The sequence below is a fragment of the Opisthocomus hoazin genome, chromosome 2, assembly GCF_030867145.1.
Source record: "Opisthocomus hoazin isolate bOpiHoa1 chromosome 2, bOpiHoa1.hap1, whole genome shotgun sequence".
Taxonomy (NCBI): Eukaryota; Metazoa; Chordata; class Aves; order Opisthocomiformes; family Opisthocomidae; genus Opisthocomus; species Opisthocomus hoazin.
In genome coordinates this window covers 21,099,256-21,125,630 of record NC_134415.1, presented here as the reverse complement: position 1 = coordinate 21,125,630, position 26,375 = coordinate 21,099,256, and the positions used below count along the sequence as shown (strand labels likewise).

The 26,375-nt window shown below is 38.4% G+C and overlaps 1 protein-coding gene across 1 annotated transcript in view; it reads right to left on the bottom strand.

Moving 5' to 3' along the window:
* Positions 1-4,240: 4,240 nt before the first annotated feature.
* Positions 4,241-26,375, bottom strand: part of PPP1CB (protein phosphatase 1 catalytic subunit beta) — a 30,331-nt gene continuing 8,196 nt past the window's right edge. Inside the window, exons 2-8 of the mRNA XM_075412836.1 lie at positions 21,022-21,153; positions 17,104-17,334; positions 16,657-16,761; positions 11,962-12,033; positions 8,299-8,450; positions 6,606-6,740; positions 4,241-5,996 (exon numbers count right to left, since the gene is read on the bottom strand). Of these exons, the coding sequence (XP_075268951.1) occupies positions 5,892-5,996; positions 6,606-6,740; positions 8,299-8,450; positions 11,962-12,033; positions 16,657-16,761; positions 17,104-17,334; positions 21,022-21,153 (932 nt within the window). The 3' untranslated portion in view covers positions 4,241-5,891. The remainder of the gene's footprint in view (positions 5,997-6,605; positions 6,741-8,298; positions 8,451-11,961; positions 12,034-16,656; positions 16,762-17,103; positions 17,335-21,021; positions 21,154-26,375) is intronic.

Genomic DNA, 26,375 nt, shown 5'->3' with positions numbered 1-26,375 from the left:
AAGTTCAACAAGACAATGAGGGACTGATATGAGGAACTGATATGAGGAACTGATATGAGGAACTGTAGAAATGCTGCGGACTTCAAAGGGATACAGAAAAATGTTACATTTGAACATATTTACTCGCCAAGGTTGTCCTTCGCATTCATTGCTATTGTCCATTCCTCTGCTTCATGTCATGAGCTGCACCAACTGTCCACAAGATACCAGGTTTTTTTTCTGACTAAGCCTTTTCAATAATTAACTGGATCAATCTATAGCATTCTCTTGCTCTTTAAACACTGAAACTTAACATCCAGGCATGTCTATTTCAAGAGGATTTTTCAAGTGGTGCTTGTTTTAAAAGCTCCCAGGCAGAGCTCTAATCATCTTTAACATAAAGCTTACACCTCCACCTGCAGATACAGAACGGCTTTTGCTGATCTTTATTAGCAGCTGGATCTAGATAGCGTCTGCTTTCTGGTATGGCTGCTTCTAAGACCAAGTCTGCAGCAGACTGAACAGGAAGCTTGGGCTGCATATTCTGTTAACTAAGGCAGCTGAACCCCAGGAAAGGGGCTGTGCTAGGCCACATGCACTGCACATACTCCATTTTAAGCTCCACCTGTTCAGATTATTTCAGGCAGCAGTAAGAGTTTTCTTTGGAAAAGACTACTATAGCCATGGTATTGGCAAGGGCTTGTAGCATATGTTTATTTTTAATTATGTTTTAAAATTTTCATTTCTTGGGACATACAGGTGCAGAGATTAATACCAGTTCAAACAGGACACCGGGAAACAGAATGAAATTTTGTCCTTATTACCAATTAACATGTTGAGATCGTTATTATTTATTTTAACAAAGGACACTAAGATACAGAACAAGCAATCAGACAGCTTTGCTGGTTTCCCAGCAACTTGAGGGATCTGCAAGGATGCTCAGGCACTGCAAGTTCCAGAAATCTGTGGAAGACAAGAACCTGCCAGACCCACAACAACCTAAAGTACTCAAACTTGTGTCTTATCTTCTAACTTATTTACTGTCCCAACACTGACTTACTGTCACATGGTTTTTCCAGTGTTCAGTCCAACACGTCCTGAGGTTCCTTCAGCTTTGACCATCTGATACATACGGTGAGAAGAATGCTTGGTTATAAGCCCATGAGTTGCATGCAGCCACCTGCTTAGATGCTGTCACCAAAACCTTGATCAACCTTTGAAATAAAGCAAGCAAAATCCATGTATCATCCAGCAGAAAAAAGTACACAGCTGCACCGACAGTGAGCTTGAAAGCTGCTACTGCTAATTAGCAGAAGCAAACAGATGACAGTAGAGAAAAAAATACCCAGGGATATGCCTAAATATCCCAAGCTTGGTATTGATTGATTCCTTGAGTTCCTTTTTATTGACAAGAATGACTAGGTGGCATGAACTTCACTGGAAATCTGTTTTGTATTAAAAAAACCCACACTACTCTTCAAAGCATATTATTACCCCATGTGGACTCAGAGACATTTGACTGTGCTGTAGTTGTCTTTGTTCCAGCGTAAGGAGACATTCTCTTGCCCTTGCTTCTTTATCAGTTCCTTTGAAGTCAAATATTCACATTTATCCTCATGTACATTACAAAGCAGACAGGTGCCAATCATTAATCAAGTTACAACTCAAGCAAGTTCAAAAGCAATACAATATTGATAGTATCACTTTGCCTCTGCTCTTTGCTAAGCTGTAATGCTACCTGTCAGGTTTGTATAGAGTGTCTTCATCTCCAACAAACCTGACAGCAAGGAAAGTTCCAGAAACACCAGCCAAGGATACAACATTGACAGCTTGCCAAGAAGAAATTCAGCACCCAGTGAAAGGCTAGATTTTTACAACTATTATCTACATAAGCCTCTACAAAGCATGTACCTTTCTCTGTTAACCTTTGCACTTTACATCAAAGGCTAAGCATGGGATATTTGTCATCTACATATTCTGAAAATTCCAGCTATCCAAAACAGAGTTACTCTCAGGTCACCTTCAGTTCAACCATATTCAATACCAGTAGTGTCTTTCATATTTCTGTTACTACAGACCAAAAAACGTGCCTACCAATCCCAAACTAACCACATACAGCTCCAGTAATTTAATCTGATAGCCTCCATGGTATGATGGCAATATTCTCTTGGACTTACTTTTTGATAAGCCACAGACAGAAACAATTCTTCACATAAGAGATACCTGGCTGCTCATCAACCCCTGTCATCTTTTGGCAGAAACACAGCAGACAGGATGTCTATCTTCAAACAACCTTAAAACAGGATGTAGGCTATTAACAATAAATGCAACTTCCTTCCACAGATCTGAAGAACTTCCATTGGCGTTTCCCAGGCAAGTAAGTACACAGCAATGCACTGCACTGGGATACTACAAGCCATGACGTACATACCTATTAGCTCCTCTCTCAGCAGAGAATACAGTACAAATGCAAACTGTCTTCATAACAGTACTGTGAAGCTTGGTGACACCAAGCAGCAGTACACTTGCAGGTAATCACAAGAAGTCAGAAGCAAAAAGACCAGCTCAGACTTCACTGGCCACAATCACTTCTGCGTGTCCAGATGCAGCAAACTGCATAGAATCCACTAGTAGGAGACCCATTACAGTATTTTCAGTGAGTCTATTTCTACAGCATTTTTTGGAAATCGATCAGATCAGTACAAACAACTCTACCTAAACAGAGATAGTGTTAAAGGTATTACAGCAACACAGTAACAACAACTAAATGAAGCACTTCCCCCTCCCCCCTTTTTGAAGCAGCAAACAGTTATGAATATTCCATGCATACAAAACACTGATCACTATGAAGCATACAAATACGAGTGATACAAAACAAGAATCTTACATTAATCAACACAGAAGAGACCAAGGAAGCACTCCTTGCAACAATATTTTACATTAGATTAAAGCAGGTATTTCTCCAGTGTTTGGGAAATCACAAATGCTTGTCAACCATAAAGGAACAAGACAAGAGGTTATATGCCATGTTGTACTCTACTATGAAATCAGGAATGGATATTACTGTCAGATAAATGGGGGTGGGGAGAGAACATGCAAAAATATCCTTCAAATGGTGTAATGTTTTATATGCCTTAAAACAGCTCATTTGAAAATCCTCCCATTACTTACCAGCACACTAACACTGTGCTATTTAGCAGCGTTTTAGGCTTGTATGGACAAGATGTTTACACAGAAAAAAACATTTTAGCAATTAGACCACTAGCAATTTCCATGAAAGAAAGAGTTAATTTTATCTGGGTATAATTAGATTCAGGTTCTCTTTTCTACCTCTTCCACAATGGACAACAGAAAATACTAAAGATCTATATTAACACTGTAAATGTAAGCTGAAGTGGTATGGTGAGTTCTGTTAGGTCTCTGATGCTCCTGACTTGCTTTTAGTATGGAATATCAATCCTGTCTGTAGGGGTAAGGTTATTAAACCATGTATTTTTTCTGCTATACAGGGTGATGAGGGATGTTAGCAGATGTCCCAACTCCTCAGAAGTCAAAACAGCACTCAAATCCTTTGGCAAGTGGTTGCTGCTATATAAAAATACCACTTCTTTAGAATACCACCACCAGATCTGGCTTTCTAGTGCCATAAAATAAACTAAGAATTTTCTGTTTCTTTAGGACACATAAGAAAGCCTGAACACTTTATTTTCCTTTTGACATAGCATCTGTAATACAAGCAAGCATACAGCTTTACACATGGACATTTCATGATACAGAGAACATTGTTCCAGAAACTAAGGAAAAAAATTCAAAAATGTTAATCGAGATATGTAGAAACACGATGCTTCTTATAATAGAGGCTGGCACTTGGTAAAACCCAGCATTTTCAAAACTTGTAAAATTAAACCTAGAGTAAGCAATGACTTAGAGCACGAAGTTACCCTGTCAAAGCTTACAGAACAGATTTCACCAATTACCTTGTCACAAACTGAAGTTACACTCACTTACACAGCTCTCATCACTGACTTGCAAGAACAAGTGTTTTTGAGCAATATCAGAAGAAATCTACATTTTATTCTATGTATTGAAACTAGCGTGTGCCTCAAGGTGGGGTAAATTAAACCATTGTTCAAAACCACAGACCAATCCAATATAAACCAGCAAGAGATATATACCCTGTAAGTTTGGGGTTTTTTTAAAAAACAAAATCCACACTTCTTGAGTAACAGCAAGGTATGTTAAAATAACCAGTCAGACTTCATTCAAATGAATTAGACAACTTTTACTAAATGAAAAAAACCTACATTTAAAATACGCATTTAAAACAAAATGGAATTAGAAAAGAGACTTCAATCCATTTTAAAGAGCTTGCTCACTGTGTCAGAAATCAATATATCTCCTGCATTATATAATGTGCCAGTTCATAAAACGTAACCTACCAGAATCCTCAATTTAACATTTTCAAAGACAATACTGAAGTCAAGAGTTTTACTTCTACTGATGCACATTTAGAATGGTATAAATCTGAAACCTTCCCCCAAAGAATCTTACAAATTTTACAGTATTCAGTAAAAGCTTTTGTAATTATAGCCAATAAGTATTGCATCCTAAAGCATACAAATCTGTGCCTTTCATTTATCCTACTATAAACTTTGTATCTTGTCATTTGCCAATGTTAACTCTTAAGAAAGAGGAGAACTGAAAAGAAATACTGCATAACTCTTGATCATGTACAGAAATTATTGCTACTATAGTACACTACAAAGCAGAAGTCTATACAATAGTATACGAAATTTGATCATGAAAATCCAAAGGATATAATCTTTTGTGACATAAGCCTTATAATCATGTTGGACTTTCCTATAGCATTTTCAGCTCACCACTGGTCAGCTAACCTATTGTCTGTTCATGAACATCCGTTTAAACACACCCTCTTATGAAAAAGAATGTCAGCTTTCAAAGGCTTAGCAAATAAGGATCTTCATGTTCTGTGGAACTATGTAAAATGAATTTTGATGCAGGTAGGGAGTTACCTGGAAGCTAAGCATGCCAAAGGTGTTTCATGCTAACAAAAATAAAGCCAAGGTACCACATAATCGAGTTGCCAACTAATAGGCAATACCATTTTTGTCCTACCTAAGTCAAATGAAGTGCCACAGCACAGTGTAACGTCAATAATTTAAAACAGTGTAGTGCACAAATCCATTGTGTGGCAGTTTAAGTTAAAAAGTCAAGACAGGTCTTTCCTGTCTCAATTTATGTTGGCTGTCAAGCTGTCCAGTCTGGGCATTTTAGACTTAGATTGCCTTTTAATCACTACCGTACTATAAACTTTGCATTATAACAGGGCACACATTCGGGCAGCGTTATCATGAACAACAGGGGGCTAGGGGAAGGATAAGAGATCAATGACTGTTCTAAAAAGCCCCTTCCTTATTTCAATTTCAAAGAAAGACCTGGGGAAATAAGATTAGATACCATATTCGCATCATTCTAGCTACAAAATAACCAAAGTAAAAGCAATCAAGCAACAATAAGACCACATTACACAAATGGAACATCATGCTCTCATCTGGTTTAACTATTACATCAAGTTTTAACTGGGATGTTGGTCAACTTTAAAAACCGTGGTAAATGTGAGTATGTAGTTGCAATAGTTTTTTCCTAATACTTTTTTTTACTCTATGCTGGATATTAGAACTTGGAGCTATACTTGTTACAATACAGTGTCGCACATCTTTCTACTAGAAAAAAATTAATAAAGATCCTTTACCCGTCTCTTTAAGTTAAACGTGTGACATCATAAAGGGTGTCAGATGGCTGGATGGTTTTACAGTGCACACTTATTATATACTGTAATATGGAGCTTTGTCCTTGACAGATCTGACTGTGTTTCTACATTATTCCTTTCTTCACCTCTTCTTCGGTGGATTAGCTGTGCGAGGTGGAGTGACTGGACGCCCAGAATTCAGTCCACCATACTGGTACTTCGCTTTCTTTTCAGATGGTTTCAATATCTTCAAGAAAATAAAGATGTTCTTTTGAGTCAGTGACAGATCAGACATTTCAAATACTGTTAAGCCAACATGAAATCTCGTTCAGCAAGAACAAGAAGGGTGAGGGTGGGGGGAAATCACATCACAATCCTACAAATTTCTTAATCTTTCATACATACTACTTCTAAATCCTTCTAGTTCTGCCACTACATTGGGGTGGGAAGAGGAAAGAAAAGGGGCTGAAAACATGTCCAAGAAACACTAAGGATTACAATATGATCAGAGTAACCACACTAAAATGGTTCCCAATAGTCTGCTAGTCCGCATAATCATGTACTCTGATCACTAGGTATGACTAAAAAGAATCACCCAATTAAACTTTGAAATCAGCACCCGAATAGAAGGAATAATTTAATATGCAGGAGTTTGGAAAATAAAAAATCCCACACAGTTCTCTAGAGAACAGTTGGTTTGCAGTTCTAATTGCCCACAAACACCAGCCTGCTGTGCAGTCCTTTCTGTAGCTCAGGTGTACTACCCTAGACTAACCATAAGCATGCCAACATCAAACTAACTCAGTCCATATAGCTCAACACCTAAAGTAATCCTTAATGTACAAATATATCATACCTGAAAGGAACACATCAGAGTTTCATCCACACTCATCATGCCCCCTGCATTGTCAAACTCTCCACAATAATTTGGAGCTGAGAATAGGGTGACCAACTGGCGTTTAGCAAAGAATTCATATCCATCTTCAACCACCTGTCAACATCAGAGAAATCAATACAGCTCACAAAAAAAAAAAGATATATTTTGAAGAAAAAATCTAGTCTTGATGCAAAGAATACTTTATACTAAAGAGATGACAAGAATCCATCAAAAAGGTATTTCATGTCTTGGCTTTCAGACAGGACAGGTTCAGTCATTTTGTCTTATGTGGACACTGAATGCCGAATCAGGTAGCTTAACCTGTCTGACACTTCCAGTGTTAAATATGCATCAGCTTGACTGTTCCGTATTTTCATGCTTAAAGTCCAATTATGCACTGCTAGTTTAAGTATTTCCAGCATTTTATGGATTATACACATAATTTGGATGTTTGACCTACTAGTTTGGAGTACACAAGGTCTGGATAACCACCTTCATTGGCAACTGCAACCATTAAGTTTCACTTACACTGGTGTTGATCACAAACTTCCAAGTGTAGGCTTTCTTATAATTTTGATGCTCTAAAAAGAAAGTGGTTCTGCCATTTTTTTATCTAAGTGCATAATTCACCTTTAAAATAGTGCAAGTAGTATGATGCATCAGCTAACAATGTTCCCTGTTCCCCAAAATACAAGCCTCACATTATAATGCAGTAAAACTAGTGCACCAACTGCTCACTTTGGTACAGTCACTATGGTATTTCAAAGGATGTCATACTTTTATAAAGAACTGAAGTCACTACATGAATAGAGGAAATTGGTAGCAATCTTGATCAGCAGTTAAGAAATCTTTATCTCCATTCCATACACTGATTAATCTTCTCTAATGTTTTAGCAGTAAAATTGCAAGGAGAAATATTTAAGTGTTCTGATAGTATACCCAAGGCTAACAGTTACACAGAATAAAACTCTATTTTTGTTTCACAGGAAAGAACTTTTAAAATTGACTAAATAATGAAACTGAAATATTAATACAGGAAATTGAAACCTAATGCCCACTTAACTAGAACACTTGCTTAAAGTAACTCAGTAAGAACTGTAAAAAAAGTTTACTTAAAGATTGATGATGCCAAAAAATAACCTTGCTTTCTGCACATTTCAGTAAGTCAAAACAATCTATGTCAAAGTACTCTAGATAGCTGAACCAAAATGAAGGCAACGGTGAAAGCTTTTATGTACAGTCTTGTTTGCAGAAACATTCAAAATGCATTTAATACTTCCATGAAGTGAAGCAGAGATAGTTTAAGCCGCAAGTACCAATGGAAGAACTCTGAAACTTCAGTGTAAATCTCAAAGTCAAGTCACATCGTCACTTTAAACCTGGATACTTCACCTCTGATGTTCATATACAACAGTCTAACAGTAAACAGACAATACAAGAGAACGATCAAAGGGAAAATCTAGTGTTAGTATTTTACTTCACTGACATTAGACACTCAGTTCAATATGAGTCAACAGAAGGACACAGTCTTATACTTCCTTTATTAGGAAGATTTTTTCTACTTCTAAAAGTAACACAATACAAAGTAAGTTTCAAATATATCCTACTGATCAAGCAGCACCAAAGAAACAGAAATTCTAGAAGGAGAGGTTTTAAGAAGAAACATTCATACCTGGTGAGCTCGACAGATCAAATCCAGATCATGACGATTCAGAAATTTACTGACCACATCAGCACCAAAAGTGAAAGAGACCCCACGATCATTTTCACCCCAACCTTGCACATCTTTGTCTGGGTCAGACCACAGCAGGTCACACAGCAAGCCTTTGAAAGATAATACAAGTGAAGATGCTAGTCTTAGGAGGTATCATTCTATAATGTAAAATAGCTTTAATGTGGTTAGAAGAGCAGCTCTCCTAAAGAAAACAAGCCCTAGCAACAAATACAGCAATATTTAAAATGCGACTCAGACAAAACACTCAGTCCATGTAAGTCTGGAGATTTTTTTACCCTCTCACCACTGATAGTACCTTGAGATGAAACAAGTCAGAGCCAAACAGTTCTCTGAAATAGTATTTAATTGTAATATTCAGCGTGTTTACAGTGAGCATTTGAGAAGTTTAAAAATACTGCAGTGCATGCATTGTAAAAGGCAACCACCAATTTCACAGCTCACCAAGAAGGCTGCAGTAAATTTTAAAATCCTATGCAAGCCCAGTCATAAATACAGTAAATACACAAGCTTCTGAACATGGAACAGCTTTGATTCTTACCTTTCTCACCACATGTGAAGAACCTTATGTGACTAAACCAAAATTTAACATGGCTAAATTCTGATATATTGTTTCAGGTAGCACTTTGTTTGCTTGGACTACTGTTGACTTTCCAAAAAGCCTTGTGCCAACCAGTGTGGAATCTAAATTAGAACAATGAACCTCTCTGGTGTTTTAGGACTGCTCAAGATCTTTTTTTCTGCTGCCAACAAAAGGTCAGTCAGCTCTGGAGTTAAAACTGGGTACAAAAACCAAAAATTCTTCTACATCAACTGCAGTGCCTTTATACACAGAACTTTCAAAGCATTTTCACATGAGAAAACAGGCCAACTCAACTGCAACACAAACCACAAAGTATTCAAAACGTGTTTCATAGTTTTCCAAGAAATTGTACTTTCTTCACCTGTGATGACTAGCCCTTGAGCATTTAAATACTTAAGAGCATTGTTTCACAATCTGAAAGAGATGCCAGCAGGCTCCTTTACCTGGCACTCTGAAGTTTGATTTACAATTACAACTGGTTATTTGCTAAACAAAATATGGAAGACACTATTTCTTAAACAACAGATCCTTCAAGTTGTAATCAAGCAAAACTTTTGTCTGAAACCTATTGTGCAAGTAGACCATTTTGTATTTACATATGTATCAAATGGTCTTTGGTGCCAGTGACAGTTCCTCTCTAGCAGCAGCTAAAATTTTACTTGCTTTTAGAAGACAAAGAACAGAGCAAGTACAACTGCATTTTAGATAAAATCTCTATCTAGAAATAAACTACTGAATACACACACAGAGTATATGACAAAAACTTACTTTACTGAAACTTAGTTCTATACTGAACAACATGTTTTTCAAAACAGAATAGTTGCACTGCAATCCCTAATGGTTTCTTATCATGAATTTCTAACAAGTGACAAAAGTTGTTTGTCTCAGCTGCTTAGGAAGCACATCCTCTTCTATCCTCCCCCCAAAACCGATCTTTAACATTATACACAGCAGCAGAAATATTTGTCCTACAATCTTTCGCAGCAGTGTAACAGAACCCTGCAACAAGTTTGTCTAAACTAAACTATGCTGCCCAAGATGTGTAGGTTTGTATTTTAAACATGCAACATCTTATAAGCAAGAGCTTAGGCTAACCAGGAGCATACCATAACACAGCTGATAACAGGCATTCAAGATTACACAGAAGAGGGAGTTTCCTAATAATCAGTTGGCAATGCCAATTAAAACACATCATTTATACCTTGGCCTCACAAAATGCAAATACTTTAACAGTTACCAAAGGCAAGTGATTTAAGTTGCACCACAGTAACATTTGAGCAAACACCTTCAAAATCTCATAAAAATGCCACCAAAATCACAGAATCACAGAATAGTAGGGGTTGGAAGGGACCTCTGTGGGTCATCTAGTCCAAATAAGAGGTCTTTAAACTGCAGTTGAGGTCGAAAAGGCTTTTTTTCATCAGGTTAGAAGAAACCATCATAACTATCTAATCTTCTCAAGCACAAGCCACAGGAGTATCTACCAAGAATTTCTGTATCAACACAAGCATTCACCAAGTGACATCCCTCCACAAAGTGACAGGTTTTAAGGACTTGTAACTTTCACAGAAGTGAGACCACTTCAGTTTATTTTTCGTTTTTCCACAAGATTTACTTCCATTCTGTAATATCGGTTGCCTTAAGTAGGTCCAAAAGGCCAAGACCCTCTGCATCACTGTACCACACACACATGTGCCTCCAATGTGACATTTCGTTCCGCCTCTGCTGGTAAATCTCCGGCTATTGTTTTTGAGAGCAAAATTAAGGCTGCAAACCACTCCACACATCAAAAGCCTTTTTAAAAAATCTCTGTACTTATTTTTAGGAAGTACTAAGAATACGTGTGATTTCAGTAGAGTGTCCATGGAAACCAGAACTACATTCTGCAAGGGCATTCCTGATGTGGGGGTGGCTCCAGCAGTAGTACCAGCCTGTTGGTTAGAACTACCTTTTCCGAGAGCTCTGATAAATGTAACAATTAACTTGTCTGTACTGACTTTTATTTGGTTATGCACTGAATGAACTATGAGTAGCATAACAGGAAGAACAATAAACACTTATTTACCATTCTACTAATGCGTCTCAGTGTCATGTGTGTAGATACCAGCTTGCACAGAGATGATATTGTTTAAGGGACAGTAGATATAATGTGAGTCCCTGAATTACTCCTGTGCATCAGCACTGAGGAACATTACAGGAAGTAGAATTCTTCTATTCCAAGGTTTAACTAATCGTAATAGGTGTTTCAAAAAAAGGTTTAGGTATGATATCTCCTCTGAAAGTTAATTTCAGACCACTGTTCAAATCAACACTTCAAAAAAATATTCCATTGTTCAAATCAACACTTCAAAGAAATATCCCATTGTAGTGCTTGACAGTCTTTTCAACCCACTAGTACCAAATTTGGAATAAATGGGACACTGAGGAAGATGATTAAACCATTCAAAAGGATACTGTACAGAAAGCACTGGCAATTTGCATCCCACATCTCGATACAAAGTGTTAAGGTATTAGTGGAAGAAAATTTCAGGACTAGCACATTGATACAAACAACTGAAATTCCAATTGCCATCAAGTAGGAGCTATACTTTACAAATTCAAAGGAGACATGGTCCCAAGTATAGAGATGCCCAAATACTATAAATAGTACTCAGCAAGCTTTACGCAGTTATGTTCTTTGATATACTGAAAGGTTTGGGTATGCCTAACCAAGGCAAGAAAAACAACTACCTGTTTAGTTTCATTTGATCTTTCATTAGATTTCTAAGTTTGTCTTTAGGCAAACTTGTAGATAATGTATCCTACACTCTGTTATGACAAGCAATAACAACGTGGGCAGTAGCCTCTAACATATCAGGTAACTTAGCCATCATGAAGAACAAGACTTACGTCCTGTACAGATGTCAGGGAATACTGTGCTGTGAACAGAGGTTGTGTTAATCACTGCATCGCCTGTACCAAAACAGATTAAACCTGTTTCATCATTAAGACTTGTTTACAGTACATTCCATGTCACCCACCTGTGTCAGGAACATCTGTAGGTCTCATAATTCTCCGAATCTGCTCCATTGACTGGAGATCTGGAGACAGGCCTGTAGGTACAAGAAAACAAGTGACTTATCTACGTGTTTTCCCTGTAAAAAGGGTTCCAGAGAACACACAATTAGAGGTTCAAAGCCATACACCATCCATTGTTTCCACTGTAATATAAACAAAAGACAGTTTGCTATAAGACAATTAAGTTCCTGAACAGAGGGAAAGAGAATAACACAAGTGAAATTAGCAAGGGGTTTTAACTGTTTTCCTACCAACCTTTTAGCCACACAGCACAGAACTCTACAGTTAAGTATGTTCTCTTAAACAGCTTACTAGAGAGAATCAGTGAAGGATAACATTTTCATTATGCAGCACAATTAAACTGGATGCAGATGAGTTTTACAACCACCTTACTTCATAAAAGCTAAAGCAAAATCCCCCACCCAGCTTTAAAGGGCCACAAGCCAAAGCAGCCTGCAGGTATGACTGGAATCATAAGTTTCATCACTGTATTTCAGTTTTTTACCACACATCAGCTGAGCAGCAGTCACTGGATGCTGTAAATGAATACTGACTGTGCAACTGTAATAGATAAGGAGCACAGAAGTGTTCATGTACTACAGCTCAGCTGCTTAGTCATTTATAAAACCACAGTACCTTGATTAGTCAAAAAATCATTTAACAAATCAAAGACACAGCTCTTTTTGTATAGTTTTGCCATATTAACATTTAATTACAGCCAAAGCATGGGATTCCAAAGCCACCTCTTCTTCTCTAAAGAAAAGCTTTAGAGCTTTTCTACTTGAGACATACAGGCATGAAAGAAAGCCTACTAGGTGTGCTCTAGTATCTTAACATATCCTTAAATAAGGGTCCTAAAGTGGCTTAAATGACTTAGCCCAAGATTACCTAATTAAGAAAGTTGCAAATTTGGAAATATAGCATGAAGACCTAATTTGTGATGAAACGTATCTCACATTAACAAGCCATATCCATTTAACTAGTCCAGAACTTTGAACATGACAGAAGAAAACCTGTTGTTGGAGAGGAGTCACACAAAATAATTTCAGCTGACATCACGGCTTGCACAGTGGCAAGGTGCACGTTACAGGAACAATGACTCGAGTGCATTTGATATAAAGGCCTGAGGAACTTTTCTTCAAGTGTTAAGGTTTTAGATTATTTTTGTTGAAGCAGTATTATGATAACAGCCTTCTATCCTCATTAGCTTGTTAAAGCTGTCTTCATGATATTACCTTGAGGTTGTGAAGGATGGCAGAAATCCTACATTAAATAGCATACTGAAGAAGTTTTAGTCAATTCTACTTACCCAACAATACAAGCACACTAATATAAATTGAAGTAGATCATCAGCTTTCAAACTTCGACCAAGCTACCTCTTCCCCTTCCCCAGAACCGATCTATTTGCATGCAGATTACATTAGCACAAAGTAGTACATTAGTACACAATTGAAATAAATTGCCTTGTCACATAATGACAGCTAAAGACAGAAAAAGTATCTTTCAGTATTCTATCTTCTTGAAGCACAAGAGCACCCCTTCCCTCATGGAAAACAGAAAATGAATTGTCATTACTCCTGGCAGACTCACGAAACCCAGGCTCTAGATGTGAGCCACTCCCTAATCAGGTGGAATTGGTAAAGAGCATGGTTACTTATTTTTATAGTGTAATCCATGAAGCTCCTCAGGTGTCTGGATACTATGTAAGTTTATCAAGTAGATTTCACCTTCAACATACATTTCATTGTCACATCACAAGGAACACGGAATTCCAGAGCTTGAAAATACTACATAAATCCAGTATTCTACTAAACTAACACGACTCCCATCTCAGAGCTTAAATCCGATGTGACAAGACCAATGTGTTCCATCAGCATCACACTACAACACGGACTTAATTTATAGAAACTTGAAAGTAATCACATAAGGTCTCTAAAGATTAGAACTAGAGAGTGGTGTCATAGATAAGAGGACAATACTGTACAGAATACAAAGCAGAGCAAAAGGGAGATGTCAGGAATGGTTATGCAACAAGCTTTAATGAATCAAGATACAGAGCACAGTCAGAACTAAGTCGACAAGATAGCCTTAAGAAAAGGCCAAAATATGACTTCTATGAACAATGTAGAAAGACAGGGAATAGAGAGAGGGAGGTGATGGAAAGGATACAATGAAAGATCCTATCAGCAGCATGAACATTTGGAGACAGGGATGGCAAGAGAGGTTTGATTTATACTGTGAGACAGAGAACTCAAAACAGCAGATACCCAGAAAAGTCTAGGTAAAAATGCCGACTCAGGATTTTAAGCTACTGTAGATAGCCTACTGGGGTAAGTTAGGTGCCTTTTGTTTTACTATGTTATGCGGTTTTGCAAAGTTTTATTATATATCCCAGAGGACAATATTTTTAAAATAAACTATGCAAAAATGCGCAATATAGTAAAAAAGGCACCTACCTTTTATCTACATGCTAGCTTCAACCTCCAGCAGAGTTGAATGGTTCGTGTTGCTGCCTCAGTGTTTATTATAGTGGTAACATCATGAAAAGGCGTTGACAGTCCATGACTTCATGGGATCTGGAATGCAGTTTGGATAGGATTGGAGAAGAGCAGAAAAAGGGCAAAACTTATTTATGTGCTAGTGTCCACTTTCATTTATTAGAAGCACTCAGCACATTTAGAAATCTTTTCACTTTATTTCACAGCTACAGATCAGTTGTGAGTGATACCAATTTCAGTCACAGATGAAGCCTGTACCAGTTTAAGGGACAACTAGAAATCAATAAAGAAGTAAACGTTGCTTTTCGTAAGAGGATCCTTAAAGCCTACTAGGCATAAAATAAAAGTATTCCTACATGATTAAACAAGACGTTCACCCCCCCCAATATATTTACAATAAAGCTTTAAATTTTTTTTTCTTGAAAAATAGCTTTCTAGGCTTCTTGTTCGTAACTCAGGTCTAAAGCGCACGTACAGACAAAACTATGAGTTTTGTCACAGAACATAGCATTCTACTCTACCTGCTAAGCTTTCTCAAGTACCTTCTACCACCCACCTCAGTATAATTGTTTGCCTGAAACACCACAGTATTTTGTAACCATTTATTCTCTACTGTTACCCAAATAAAACAGAATTCAGAAAAACAGTAATGACAGTAAAAACAATTCTTTCACCACTTTTTTTGAAAGAAATTTATTACATGGTTTTAGCCACTGATAACTGGCTACCTCCGTGCAGAAGTGATTTTGTATCTCACATTCTTAAAATTATGTGATCTAGCTTGTAACATAAATACCAGTTCTCAAAAAAACAGGACACCACACCACAGACTGAGAACCAGATGAAAAGATAACCCGTAAGAAAACAATTACTTTCTCTAACATGCCAATGCTACCTGGAGACTGGCAGACTCAACTGTCTATCACTGCATTAATTCTGTATTTACAGAGACATGACAATACCTCAGAGCATATCACGCATAAAACTCTGATAGCTTATACAAGTGGGCACTGAAAGCAGAAGCTTTTAATACAAGATGCCAGAAGAGCCAGAATATTTATAGCACATTCCATACAGGCAGAGCTCTTGCAGAGATACCTGTGATTAATAAAGGCAGGATGTCAGCCATCAATACAACCTCACAAAGTCTGGAAGAGTCTGCTCAGGAATTTCGTGTGCATGCTATTTCTAATTCCAAATGGAGCTGTTCAGTCAAACTAGAGGTTTCTGCAGTGCTCTCACTTCCATTAAACTCTAATTATCTCACTGACAATGCAGGTGTGACACCTATCAGACCACCTCTGGATCACTCAGTGCAAGCCATCAAGTTGCTTAGTAACAGAGGTAGTTAAAGACAGCTGCAAAATTGCAGGATGGCTCTTACTACAAGTAATTTGAAATTGATTTGAGTTCTTGTGACTCCGCAAGGTCCCAAAAAACCTTTAAGCATCATTGCCTAGAAAAACATGGGGAGTCCCCTTCTACAAAGGGGAGCACCCAAATAAGTTCCATTACTCAAAGAAGTCACAGGCCTTGGTCAGATCAACACCAAACACTTTTTTCTCTACAAGAACAGAGCAGCACTGGGACAGGTGCTCACAGAACATAGATTTCCCCATAGTAAAGGTTTTACGGAGTCAGAGCAAGCCATGGCTAACCTGCTCCAACATTAACAATTTAAGCACAAGGCTTGACTATGTGACCTCAGAAGTCCTTTCCACAAACATCTTATGAAACCAGCTAAAGAGGCCAAGACTATAGAGCTGGGGCTATTCCTGAAAATTATTCTTTCACTTCACTGCTAGGGATGCCAGTGTTAGCTAAGGCTGCACTGATAGATGGCAACACCAACAAGTCATGTGGCAAATTAGTCAAGAATTCTAGTATTCAACATCATTCAGAGAGGGACACACTGATGGGAATACTTTTAGACACACTTACTTGCCCCTCAGGCAGAGGGCCATGTGTATCAGGTAAGAATGACTTCTGTCTGCTGCCAGGTGCTCAGAAAAGCACAAGGCATAACAGAGACTTTTACAGACTTGGTAAGGTTAAACGTCTCCAGCTAACTATCAGGTATGCACATCCACACTCCATTTGGTATAGCATTAACCCAAAAATCAGTTTAAACACAGCCTTTAAAAGCAGTCATCAGCTTACCTCCGTGACAACAGAAGATCTTCTCATCCACAATGGCTGCAATAGGCAGACAGTTAAAACAGTCTGTGAAGGTCTTCCACAGTTTAATGTTAAATCTCCGCTTGCCTACAAGAACAGTTTAGAGTATTAGGAAGAGAAGCCTGTTTTCTTAAAACCAACCTGTAATACATATCACCACCTGACCAAAAATGTTAGTAAACTGTCTTCATGGGGCTTTATTTCTGTTAGTGTACTTAGGCTTCAATCTCCTGCAACAGCATTTCACGGACAGCAGAAGAGCAAATAATTCTCTAGAGTGACTCTAACCTTGGTTTGAAAGATACTTTCTAAAAGTTTCAAAGCACATTCACAGAATACTGAAATCCTTTCAGTACAGGAGTCACTACAAGCATCTCCAAAACACAACATTAGTCTGTAACAGTCTTTCAAGAGAAAGGTTTTGCTTACATTCATCATAGAATCCATAGATCCGATTGATGCTAGCACACTCATGATTTCCTCTTAAGAGAAAGAAGTTTTCCGGGTACTTGATTTTATATGCCAGTAATAGACAAATTGTTTCCAGAGACTGTTTGCCTCTGTCTACATAATCTCCAAGGAAAAGATAATTAGCTTCCGGTGGGAATCCTCCGTATTCAAATAATCGAAGCAAGTCTGTATACTGACCATGAATATCACCTGAACAAGAAAAATGTTTACTGAGGATTAGTGCAACAACATAAAGAGTACACGAATCAGGTAAGATTCGAAAGGTGAGAACCATGTTAGTATTACAAACTGAAGTACTTGCTAAATGTAAATAACTCGCAGTATTTGCAGAATGTCAGTTATGAAACCATTCTGAAAACCAAAAAGCTCCAAAAGTCTTCACAATTAAACTTAAGCTTTCTAACCAAGCTCTAATGTATTCAAATTAAAACAAGGTCAGAAAGACAACCTCTAATTGAACAGTTTGTCATGGTTTAGCCCCAGCCAGCAATAAAGAACCACACAGTCCCACTTTCACTTCCTCCCTCCCCCCCTGCAGTGGGATGGGGAGAAGAATCAGAAGAAACAGGCAAAACTCGTAGGTTGGGATAAAGATAGTTTAACAGAATAGCAAAGGCAGAAGAAAAACAACAATACTGATAAAAAGAATACAGAGTGCAATTTTCTCACTGTCCAATGCTCAGCTCACTCCAAAGTAGCTAATTACCCTCCCCAGCCAGCTCCCCCACTTAAATACCTAGCATGACCTCACACAGGATCGAATATCCCCCTTCAGCTGGCTAGTTTGGGTCAGCCCTCCCAGCTTCTTGTGAAAATTAACCCTATGTAAGCCGAACCCCGGACACAGTTACATGGCCAGCAAGCCAATGTATTAAGAAAAAGTTAAGTCACATTATTTACTGCAAAAACAGATCAGTAAAGAATCTAGATAGACTGGAGAGAAACTGAACATTGCACTGGCAGAAAGCACTTACTTCAAAGGTCACCTGCTTGTCCTCCCATAACACTGCTGTACTAAGATTCCCACCCCCCAGCATTTAAGGTAACTCCTCCTTTGATGAAATTATTCATACAAAAAACAGTACAGAGACTCAAACACTGATATCCCTTACAAGGATATTCAACCCTGCAGGTATGTCTAAAGAAAAATAACTGTCATGTTACTCATCACACTGCCAGCTTTAGAAGTAACAGGCTTTCCATGAGGCAGCTCTGTGTGGCAATTACAACACCGTAGCATAACATAACAGACTAGCCAAAGCTAACTTTCTACGTGCTGCCCATTAGGTCAAAGAAGATACCAAAGTTGCTCTACAGTAACTTGTAGAATACGTGCAATATATTCCAGCTGACTGCAGAATTCATCACCAAAGTGACTGAATGCAAAAAAGCAATGCAAAAAGCCTTCAGTACAAGCTGTATGCTGTTTAAATTTAGTACCTCCTGGTCCCTTACACTAAGTATTCCATAAAAGCATTCACTTCTGCTGCTTGTTCAGTGGCAAAATCCCAACTATGTTACGCAAAGCTATTCGCCAGTGAAGCACTAGCTACTATGGCCTTAAAAAAGCAAAACCACCAACACACACATCTCTACAACTTTTTCCATAATCTTCAAAAAGAAAAAAGGTTCCCAAACCTGTATGCTCTCCAGTTCAATTCTCAAAGCATACAGTGGTAAGAAGAGTACACAGCTATATTCCTCTTTACTCCTTCCATGAGAAATGCAACACTTCCTCCATTAGGCAGCATTCTTCCATAACTATTTCTCACTCAGGGAAAGGAATCACTTCACCATTTTCTTCTATTAATGGGGAACATTACCCACTAAATTCCAGACACAATCTGAAGTTTCACTGGCTAAAATCATTTTCACATATGTTGCAACAAGAACGATTCCTATTCTACTTGGTATTTAGAAGTCTCCAGGTCACAACCAGAAGAAAACCTAGAAGACTTCTCAACAAGTCACTGCTATGCCAAGCCTAGTACTTCAACACTACACTACCAAGACGCTCCCCAGACTTCAACACCACTAGAATTAACCACCAAGTAAACATATTCCAGAAATAATGTAATTGTGTTCATTGTCTAGAACTACTTTGTTACACACAAGTCAGAAGGACCAAAGCACTTAAAGGGTAAAGGAATATTTCAGAGAAACAATTTTGTAAAGGGACCAAAGCATTTACTATTCCGTTCAAGGCACCTGGTGTTTTAAAATACAGCTTCATATGGACACAAGTTGAAGTCCACCACATAAAGCCTTACAGTAAAAACATCCATTTTAAAATGGATGTTTACATAAGAGTATCTTTCATCTTACATTAAAACACAGCCATTCAAGATGTAAAAGCTTATTCTGAACTGACGATTACAAGACAAGACAATCCTATTATGGTGTCTCAGGCATTGCCTGAACACACTAAAATAGTAGTTCAAAGCAGTACAGTCGTATAGTTTGCTTTTGGTGAAAGGGATCATCTTTCACTTTTATCTAAACATATCTTTGACAATTGCTCTAATATTAAATTTAGATGCACCTGACAATTCCTGGAACTGTTTGGAATCCAATTTAAAAATAACAAATGGCTTATTTGACTTTGCATTTGCTACCTATTATTGTGCACTTCACAGTCCTTTCAACCGTCTCGATTTAAGCAAATGAGAAACTAACTTTGAAGGAGGCTAATTATACGTTGCAGACCTTGACTTACATACAATCTAAATATTTAATGTGAGTTTTCATTTTTTCTTTATCTAGGAATATGAGGAGACTACTGTAGTCTTTCCAGTGTAGCATAAACACCATGTGTTAAAGCTGCATTTTACCTTCAACTTGATGTCATTAGGCAAGGTAGCTCGGTTTTTCCTCCCCGCCCTACCAAGCAATCAGTCACTTAAAAATGACTTTGCCACTAGTGTGTTGTTTTTTTAATTGGTAATATCCGCTCTTAACATAAGAAACATTGATACATTATGTCTGCCAGAAGGAAGCCTAGGAAGAAGCTAATCTATCTTTGAGCATGTTAACAATAACAAATTCAAAGACTGCTTCAATTTTAATACTATAGCACTTTAAGAAGCCCAATTCAAGAAATTTTATGCTAAGACTGTCTGCTGTTAATAGCTTGAAGGATGATTACAAGCCAGTATTTATAATACTTCTGTAACAGTCTTTTTTTACAAGCTTGCATACCTATTAACAACAGTGTACTTTTGGAGAAGTCTGGCATCTTACAAAGGCTTAAAGGCAAAGAACACACATGTTTTAGTTTTACCCATATTTGACAGTAATAACAATGTTTGTTAAAACTTGCTATAAAGCTCAACGAATTTATTACATGGTAACTAAGCCTAATTTAACATTCTCCATCCCATTTTATTTTTTCAACTGAAAGACTAACAATGCTTTCAACACTATTTTTGAAGTGTTCTGTTTCACAATATGTAAAGATCTTTGTTTTGCTTATGCTTTGGAGAAAGCAACTAGAACATTAAACATTTGCTTTTTTTTAAAGCAGCCAACTGCTTTTCAAAATAGCAATCAAAAGAGCAGCAGCTCCATGCAAGCAGTCCCTAGGAAAGTATAAGGCACAGGTTGCAAAATTTGCACTAGATGAGGGCACAAGCAGCTCTTAATGCCAAGAGAACTTGTTCCTAAATAGTACTGGAAGCATCAGCAATCTACCAGCTGCTTTTTCTCAACTTAATCCAATCCGAGTTGAAAATTACATTTAAGATTGTGAAGACCTCACTCTAATCTGTATCACCCAAGGCAAGGTCACTTGCCTATCTCAGTAACCTTCCAACCCACCTAGCATACAACTAGATTAAAACACCTACATAAAACATGCACACATACAAGTTTACATACCACAAATTTTCAGAGGTGCCTCTAGTTCCAGGAGAATAGGCTGGCTAAGAAATATTTCCCGTGATTTTATGCACAAGCCCCGAACTTCTGCTTCGGTCATCTGAACAATCTTCCCAGGACGACATCCTCGTACTGAAATGAGATATTTTAACAATTGAAGGTAACTATCACACAGATACAAATCAATAGGTAAGTGCAGATGAGCTGTATTTGAAAACTGTATTGGACAAAAAGCTAGCAGCACACTAACACATCCAGCAAATGTGTTGGAATTATGTATGTATTCCGACGAATTCTAAACTTAAATCTCTGATACTGTGGTAATTTCTGCTTAAAGGTCTGTATGCATTCCTGTTGCATCAGTTTCTCAGAAGAGAACAATTTAAGCCTTGCTTTCATCCACATTTGGATAAATAGCAACTTCAGAAAGTGTTTAAATTAACAATCCCATTATGCTGGAGTATTCACAAAAGGCAAAAAAATCCTGAGAACTGAAATCCCGAACACACTTTCACATTAGCATAGAATAAACTTCTTTAGGACTGTTAAGTTCAACAGGGCTAGCTAAACACAAGTAAAAAACCACAGGCATGTTTACACTCTTGGCAGCTGAAATCGCTGTAATAGGAACATGACACTAAAAACTATGAAAGTTTGATGAAACCTTCATTTATATATAAAAGCTTTTGAGTTACTGGAACCTTTATGTGCAAAGAGATTCTAATCAGAATGAAACTGAATTACTAAACCAGTAAGTCAGGTACTCAGATCTATATTTAGCACTAAGTTTTCAAAATCATTCCCATGTCATTGCACTCCAACCAACATCCTCTGGCAAGTTTATCTGCAGCTGCTTCTTTCCTCAAAGACCTACAGGATTCCTCTGTCAGTGGCTTTAATGTGTCTTTAATGAGGCAGCAAAATAGAACAAATGTGTCTGCACTTTGGCTGATCCAGTCAGCCTAAACCAAACTTCAGAGTTCAAACTAATAAGCCAGAATGTATCAGTGTCTGCAACAGGCGAACATCCTGTTCTGCCATCTGTGTTAGATGGAATCAACATTCTGCATGAAACCACAGTAGTACCTACAAGAGAAGGTGGTATGAAACTTCAGCAGTTCAAATCCGAATGCTTTCAAACTCACAGTAAGACATTACTTCGTAAATATTTTAGCTGCAACTTCCGGAAGTCTAATAAAATAAATTTGTGAACAGAATAGCAAAAACCATTTCTTCACACAAAGTAAGTTCCTGGCTTGCCTGTTTCCCCTCTTCAAAACAGAAGAGTAAGCTTCCAACTTTTTTTTAATTAATATAACCTCCCTTTTACTTCCACTTTGCTTCTGAAAAACATATTTTACAGAGATTATCAGTATCATTATCTACATTGTGCAATGTGGAAAAAAAGGATATGAGGGGCAACAGTTTGTCCTAGGTCACCTAGTACTACAGTTCAGTGTTAAGCTCAAAAAAACCTCTGATCTGGTTATCACTGCATACTTCTCCCAGTATAACTGCACATCTCACCATTCAAATACTATGCTATGATTTTTTTTTTTTCTAATTTATTTTTAATAAACACCAGACACTTCTTAAACTGATGTTAGGAAGCAGCCCCGGGAACATGTGAAAAGTCAGAAATGAAGCAAGCTCTTCTCAAGCAAGGAAGATGTAAAACTAGATCCTGGGACAGCCACTTTGAGTGCCAAAATAGCAGCAGGGCTAGTCTATCTGCAGTGAGGATACAGTGGAAATACTTTGCTCATTAGAACCCCACAAGAACACAGCTGTGGCGTACAGGACTTTTCAGTGACACTGAATCAGTGCCAGGTGATATTTACCATATGGTAAGTCAGATTCCTTTTGGTAATTAAGATTTTGACTATACTTGAGAACACAAACAGCTTTTTAGTAACACCTTTTTTGTTGTTATTCTTCATGCATTAAGATGTTGGCTTACATATTAAAAGAACACAAAGGCAAACCTTCGACAATCAAGGTGACTAGAAAACAGTAAATGCCTGCAGGCTTCCATTTCATCACACCTCAAACATCTACCAAGTGATGTACCTCTAGATACATCTTCAGCCCCATGAGGATTATTAGCAAAAAAGAAAATAAAAGCTGGGCTTGACTATCCAATTTGTGAGGTACCAGAATGCTCCAATAACCTCCACCTTTTCAAACACTTGCATTCTTGTAGCTGATAATAATCCCTTCAATAGACCAGAAACTCATTTTCATAGCTACAATGAAATGTCACTATATACAACAACACTCCCACCTGAAAGAGCAGGGTCTTAATATCACTATGCCTATCTTTTTACTGAAACAATTGCTATAACTTTAAACCCATGGCCGACATCATCAAGGTCACACAGAGGAAGCATGCAGCACAACTAGCTTTTCAGTCCCATTTTTCCTCTACAAACTGTGCCATCTTTTAACCTGTTTCGATAAGCAATTAAGTTCTCCTCTGTATTTAACTACTTTCATAATATTTTTCAACATCATAATTAAGCCATTTCATGTAGATTAAAACCAAGTGACATAACTGCCTTTTACATTCACTCTAGTTTTGGAACTCAAACTCAGGAAAGACCACCATACACAACATTAATGTTACTGTAAGTAGCACCAGACCAAGCACAGAGTCCAAAATTGAGACAGCAGTTCAAGGAGGGCACTCGTAAGACAAATTCACTTTGATCCAACCGACATTTCTCAGAACATCAGCCTGTAGCTCCCTTTGAAAATCACATGGAGGTTTAAACTTGGAACTGCTTTATAGGATTGAGGCTTTAAGTGCTGCTGGGTTTTTGCAGAAGACGACACAGTGAACATGCAGCTCCTGACTTCAAAATTAACAGCCACAGTCACTGCTACCAGTGTCTTGATGCTAGTTCTTCCCTTTTTCAAGCACAGCCTCAAATGTTGCAAGCCCTTAACAGACAAACCAACAAACAGGGTAGTAACCTACTACCACAATTTGGATTCTCCAGATAAGAGAAGTTTCTGCAACTATGGCAAGTATGTCACTTTCAGAGGAGGAGGTAACACACACCCAATGACTCCTGCCCTCGGTAAGGGTACAAATCTGGGCCACCGCACCTTTGCAAAGCCACTCTCCCTCCTCCATCCGAATACTCAGCAGCTCCACATAGCAAACACGCAAGCTCAGTTACATATGCAGAAGTACAAAGCCTGGGGTTTCATGAGGAATAATCATCAATGCTATAGTCAAGAGAAAAGAAGTTTTCTCCCACAATCCCCTGATCACCAATAAAGGTACTACATACTGAAAAATGAGAGGTTACGGTGACCCTGGAAGCCTCAGCACCTTACAGGATTCACAAAGGCACTGAAAGGTTTGTGAAGTAGTCATCTGAAACAGTTGTGCCACAGCTGTGGTACAAGCACACAAGCAAGACTAAGCACATCTTTCAACAGCTTACACTACAACTAAGATTTTGTTCAAGTTTGCCTGACTCCGCTGAGCACTGTCTAGATTGTAAACATGAGCATCTCTCATCACTTTGTTTTTCAAAAGCCAAATCCCCCAAAACAGATTTGAGAAGGTTACGAGAATGAGATCAAGAGTATAAGTGATGTTTTTCAGACTCATTTACAAATTACTATAGCTAACCATTGTTAAAACATACAAGTCACACTGCATGCATTGTAAAATCTGTAGCTCGTAAAAAGCCTTTAACAGCATTGGGAAAACCATCATTTTTAATGGCTGACATTTACCCAGAGTAGACAGATCATCTCAATATTAAACATAAATTAATTCTCTTTAACCTAAGACATAGATGCTGTAAATAAGCTTTGACTGACATAAAAGTCTTTGGTAGGGACAGCAATTCCTGTGGTAGCACACAATTCCACGTGCATAGTGCTATACCAGAACAAGCCTTTGCTGCAAGGAGCTTAAAGCAGAGTGACATAGCAGGGAATAAAGAGAATTAAAAGCAACTATATGCACTGTACTGTCAGGCTATTATTTTAGCACAACATATCCTATAGTAATCCAAAAGCTGCTCTAATCAATATTAAAACGGTCTCTGCACCTACGCAAACTTTGATAAGCAACCTTACTAATTGCTATTAGCAGACTTGCTGATCATAGACATGAGTTGCACAGTGGCAGGAAAGAAAAATGCCAGAAAAAATAATTATTATGTTTTTAACTGCTCCAAATACATGTCAGAGAATATATTATGTAAGGCAATACTGAAGAGGGAAGAAAATAAATAACACTAAGGAAAGTGGGTCAAATTGGAGAGACATGGATTTGACAGATTGACCACTCGATGGATAAGGAATTGTCTGGAGGGTTGTACTCAAAGAGTTGCAGTCAACAGCTTCATGTTCAAGTGGAGAGCAGTGACAAGTGGCATTCTTCAGGGGTCGGTATTTGGACCAGCGCCGTTTAACATCTTTGTCGACGACATGGACAGTGGGATTGAGTGCACCCTCAGCAGTCTGCAGATGACACCAAGCTGTGTGGTGCAGTCAACACGCTGGAGGGAATGGATGCCATTCAGAGGGACCTGGACAGGCTTGAGAGGTGGGCCTATGTGAACCTCATGAGGTTAAATAAGGCCATGTGCAAGGTCCTACATCTGGGTCAGGGCAATCCCAAGCACAAACACAGGCTGGGTGGAGAATGGATAAAGAGCAGCCTTGAGAAGGATTTGGGGGTGCTGGTCGATGAGAAGCTCAGTGTGACCTGGTAGTGTGTACTCGCAGCCCAGGTGGCCAACCATATGCTGGGCTGCATCAAAAGCAGCGTGGCCAGCAGGTCAAGGGAGGGGATTCTGCCCCTCTGCTCCACTCTGGTGAGATCCCACCTTGAGTCCTGTGTCCAGCTCTGGAGTCCTCAGCTCAGGAGGGACATGGACCTGTTGGAGCAGGGCCAGAAGAGGGCCACAAAAATCAGAGGGATGGAACACCTTTGCTAGGGAAGGTCGAGAGAGTTGGGGTTGTTCAGCCCACAGAAGAGAAGGCTCCACAGAGACCTTGTTGCAGCCTGCCAGTACCTGAATGGGGCCTATAGGAAAGCCAGAGCAGGACTTGTTACAAGGGCATGTAGTGATAGGACAAAGGGTAATGGCTTTAAACTGAAAGAAGGTAGGTTTAGACTAGATATAGGAAAGAAATTCTTTACTGTGAGGGTGGTGAGGCACTGGAACAGGTTGCCCAGAGAAGCTGTGAATGCCCCCTCCCTGGCAGTGTTCAAGGCCAGGTTGGACAGGGCTTTGAGCAACCTGCTCTAGTGGAAGATGTCCCTGCCCATGGTGATCTTTAAGGTTCCTTCCAACCCAAACCATTCTAGGATTGTATGAAGA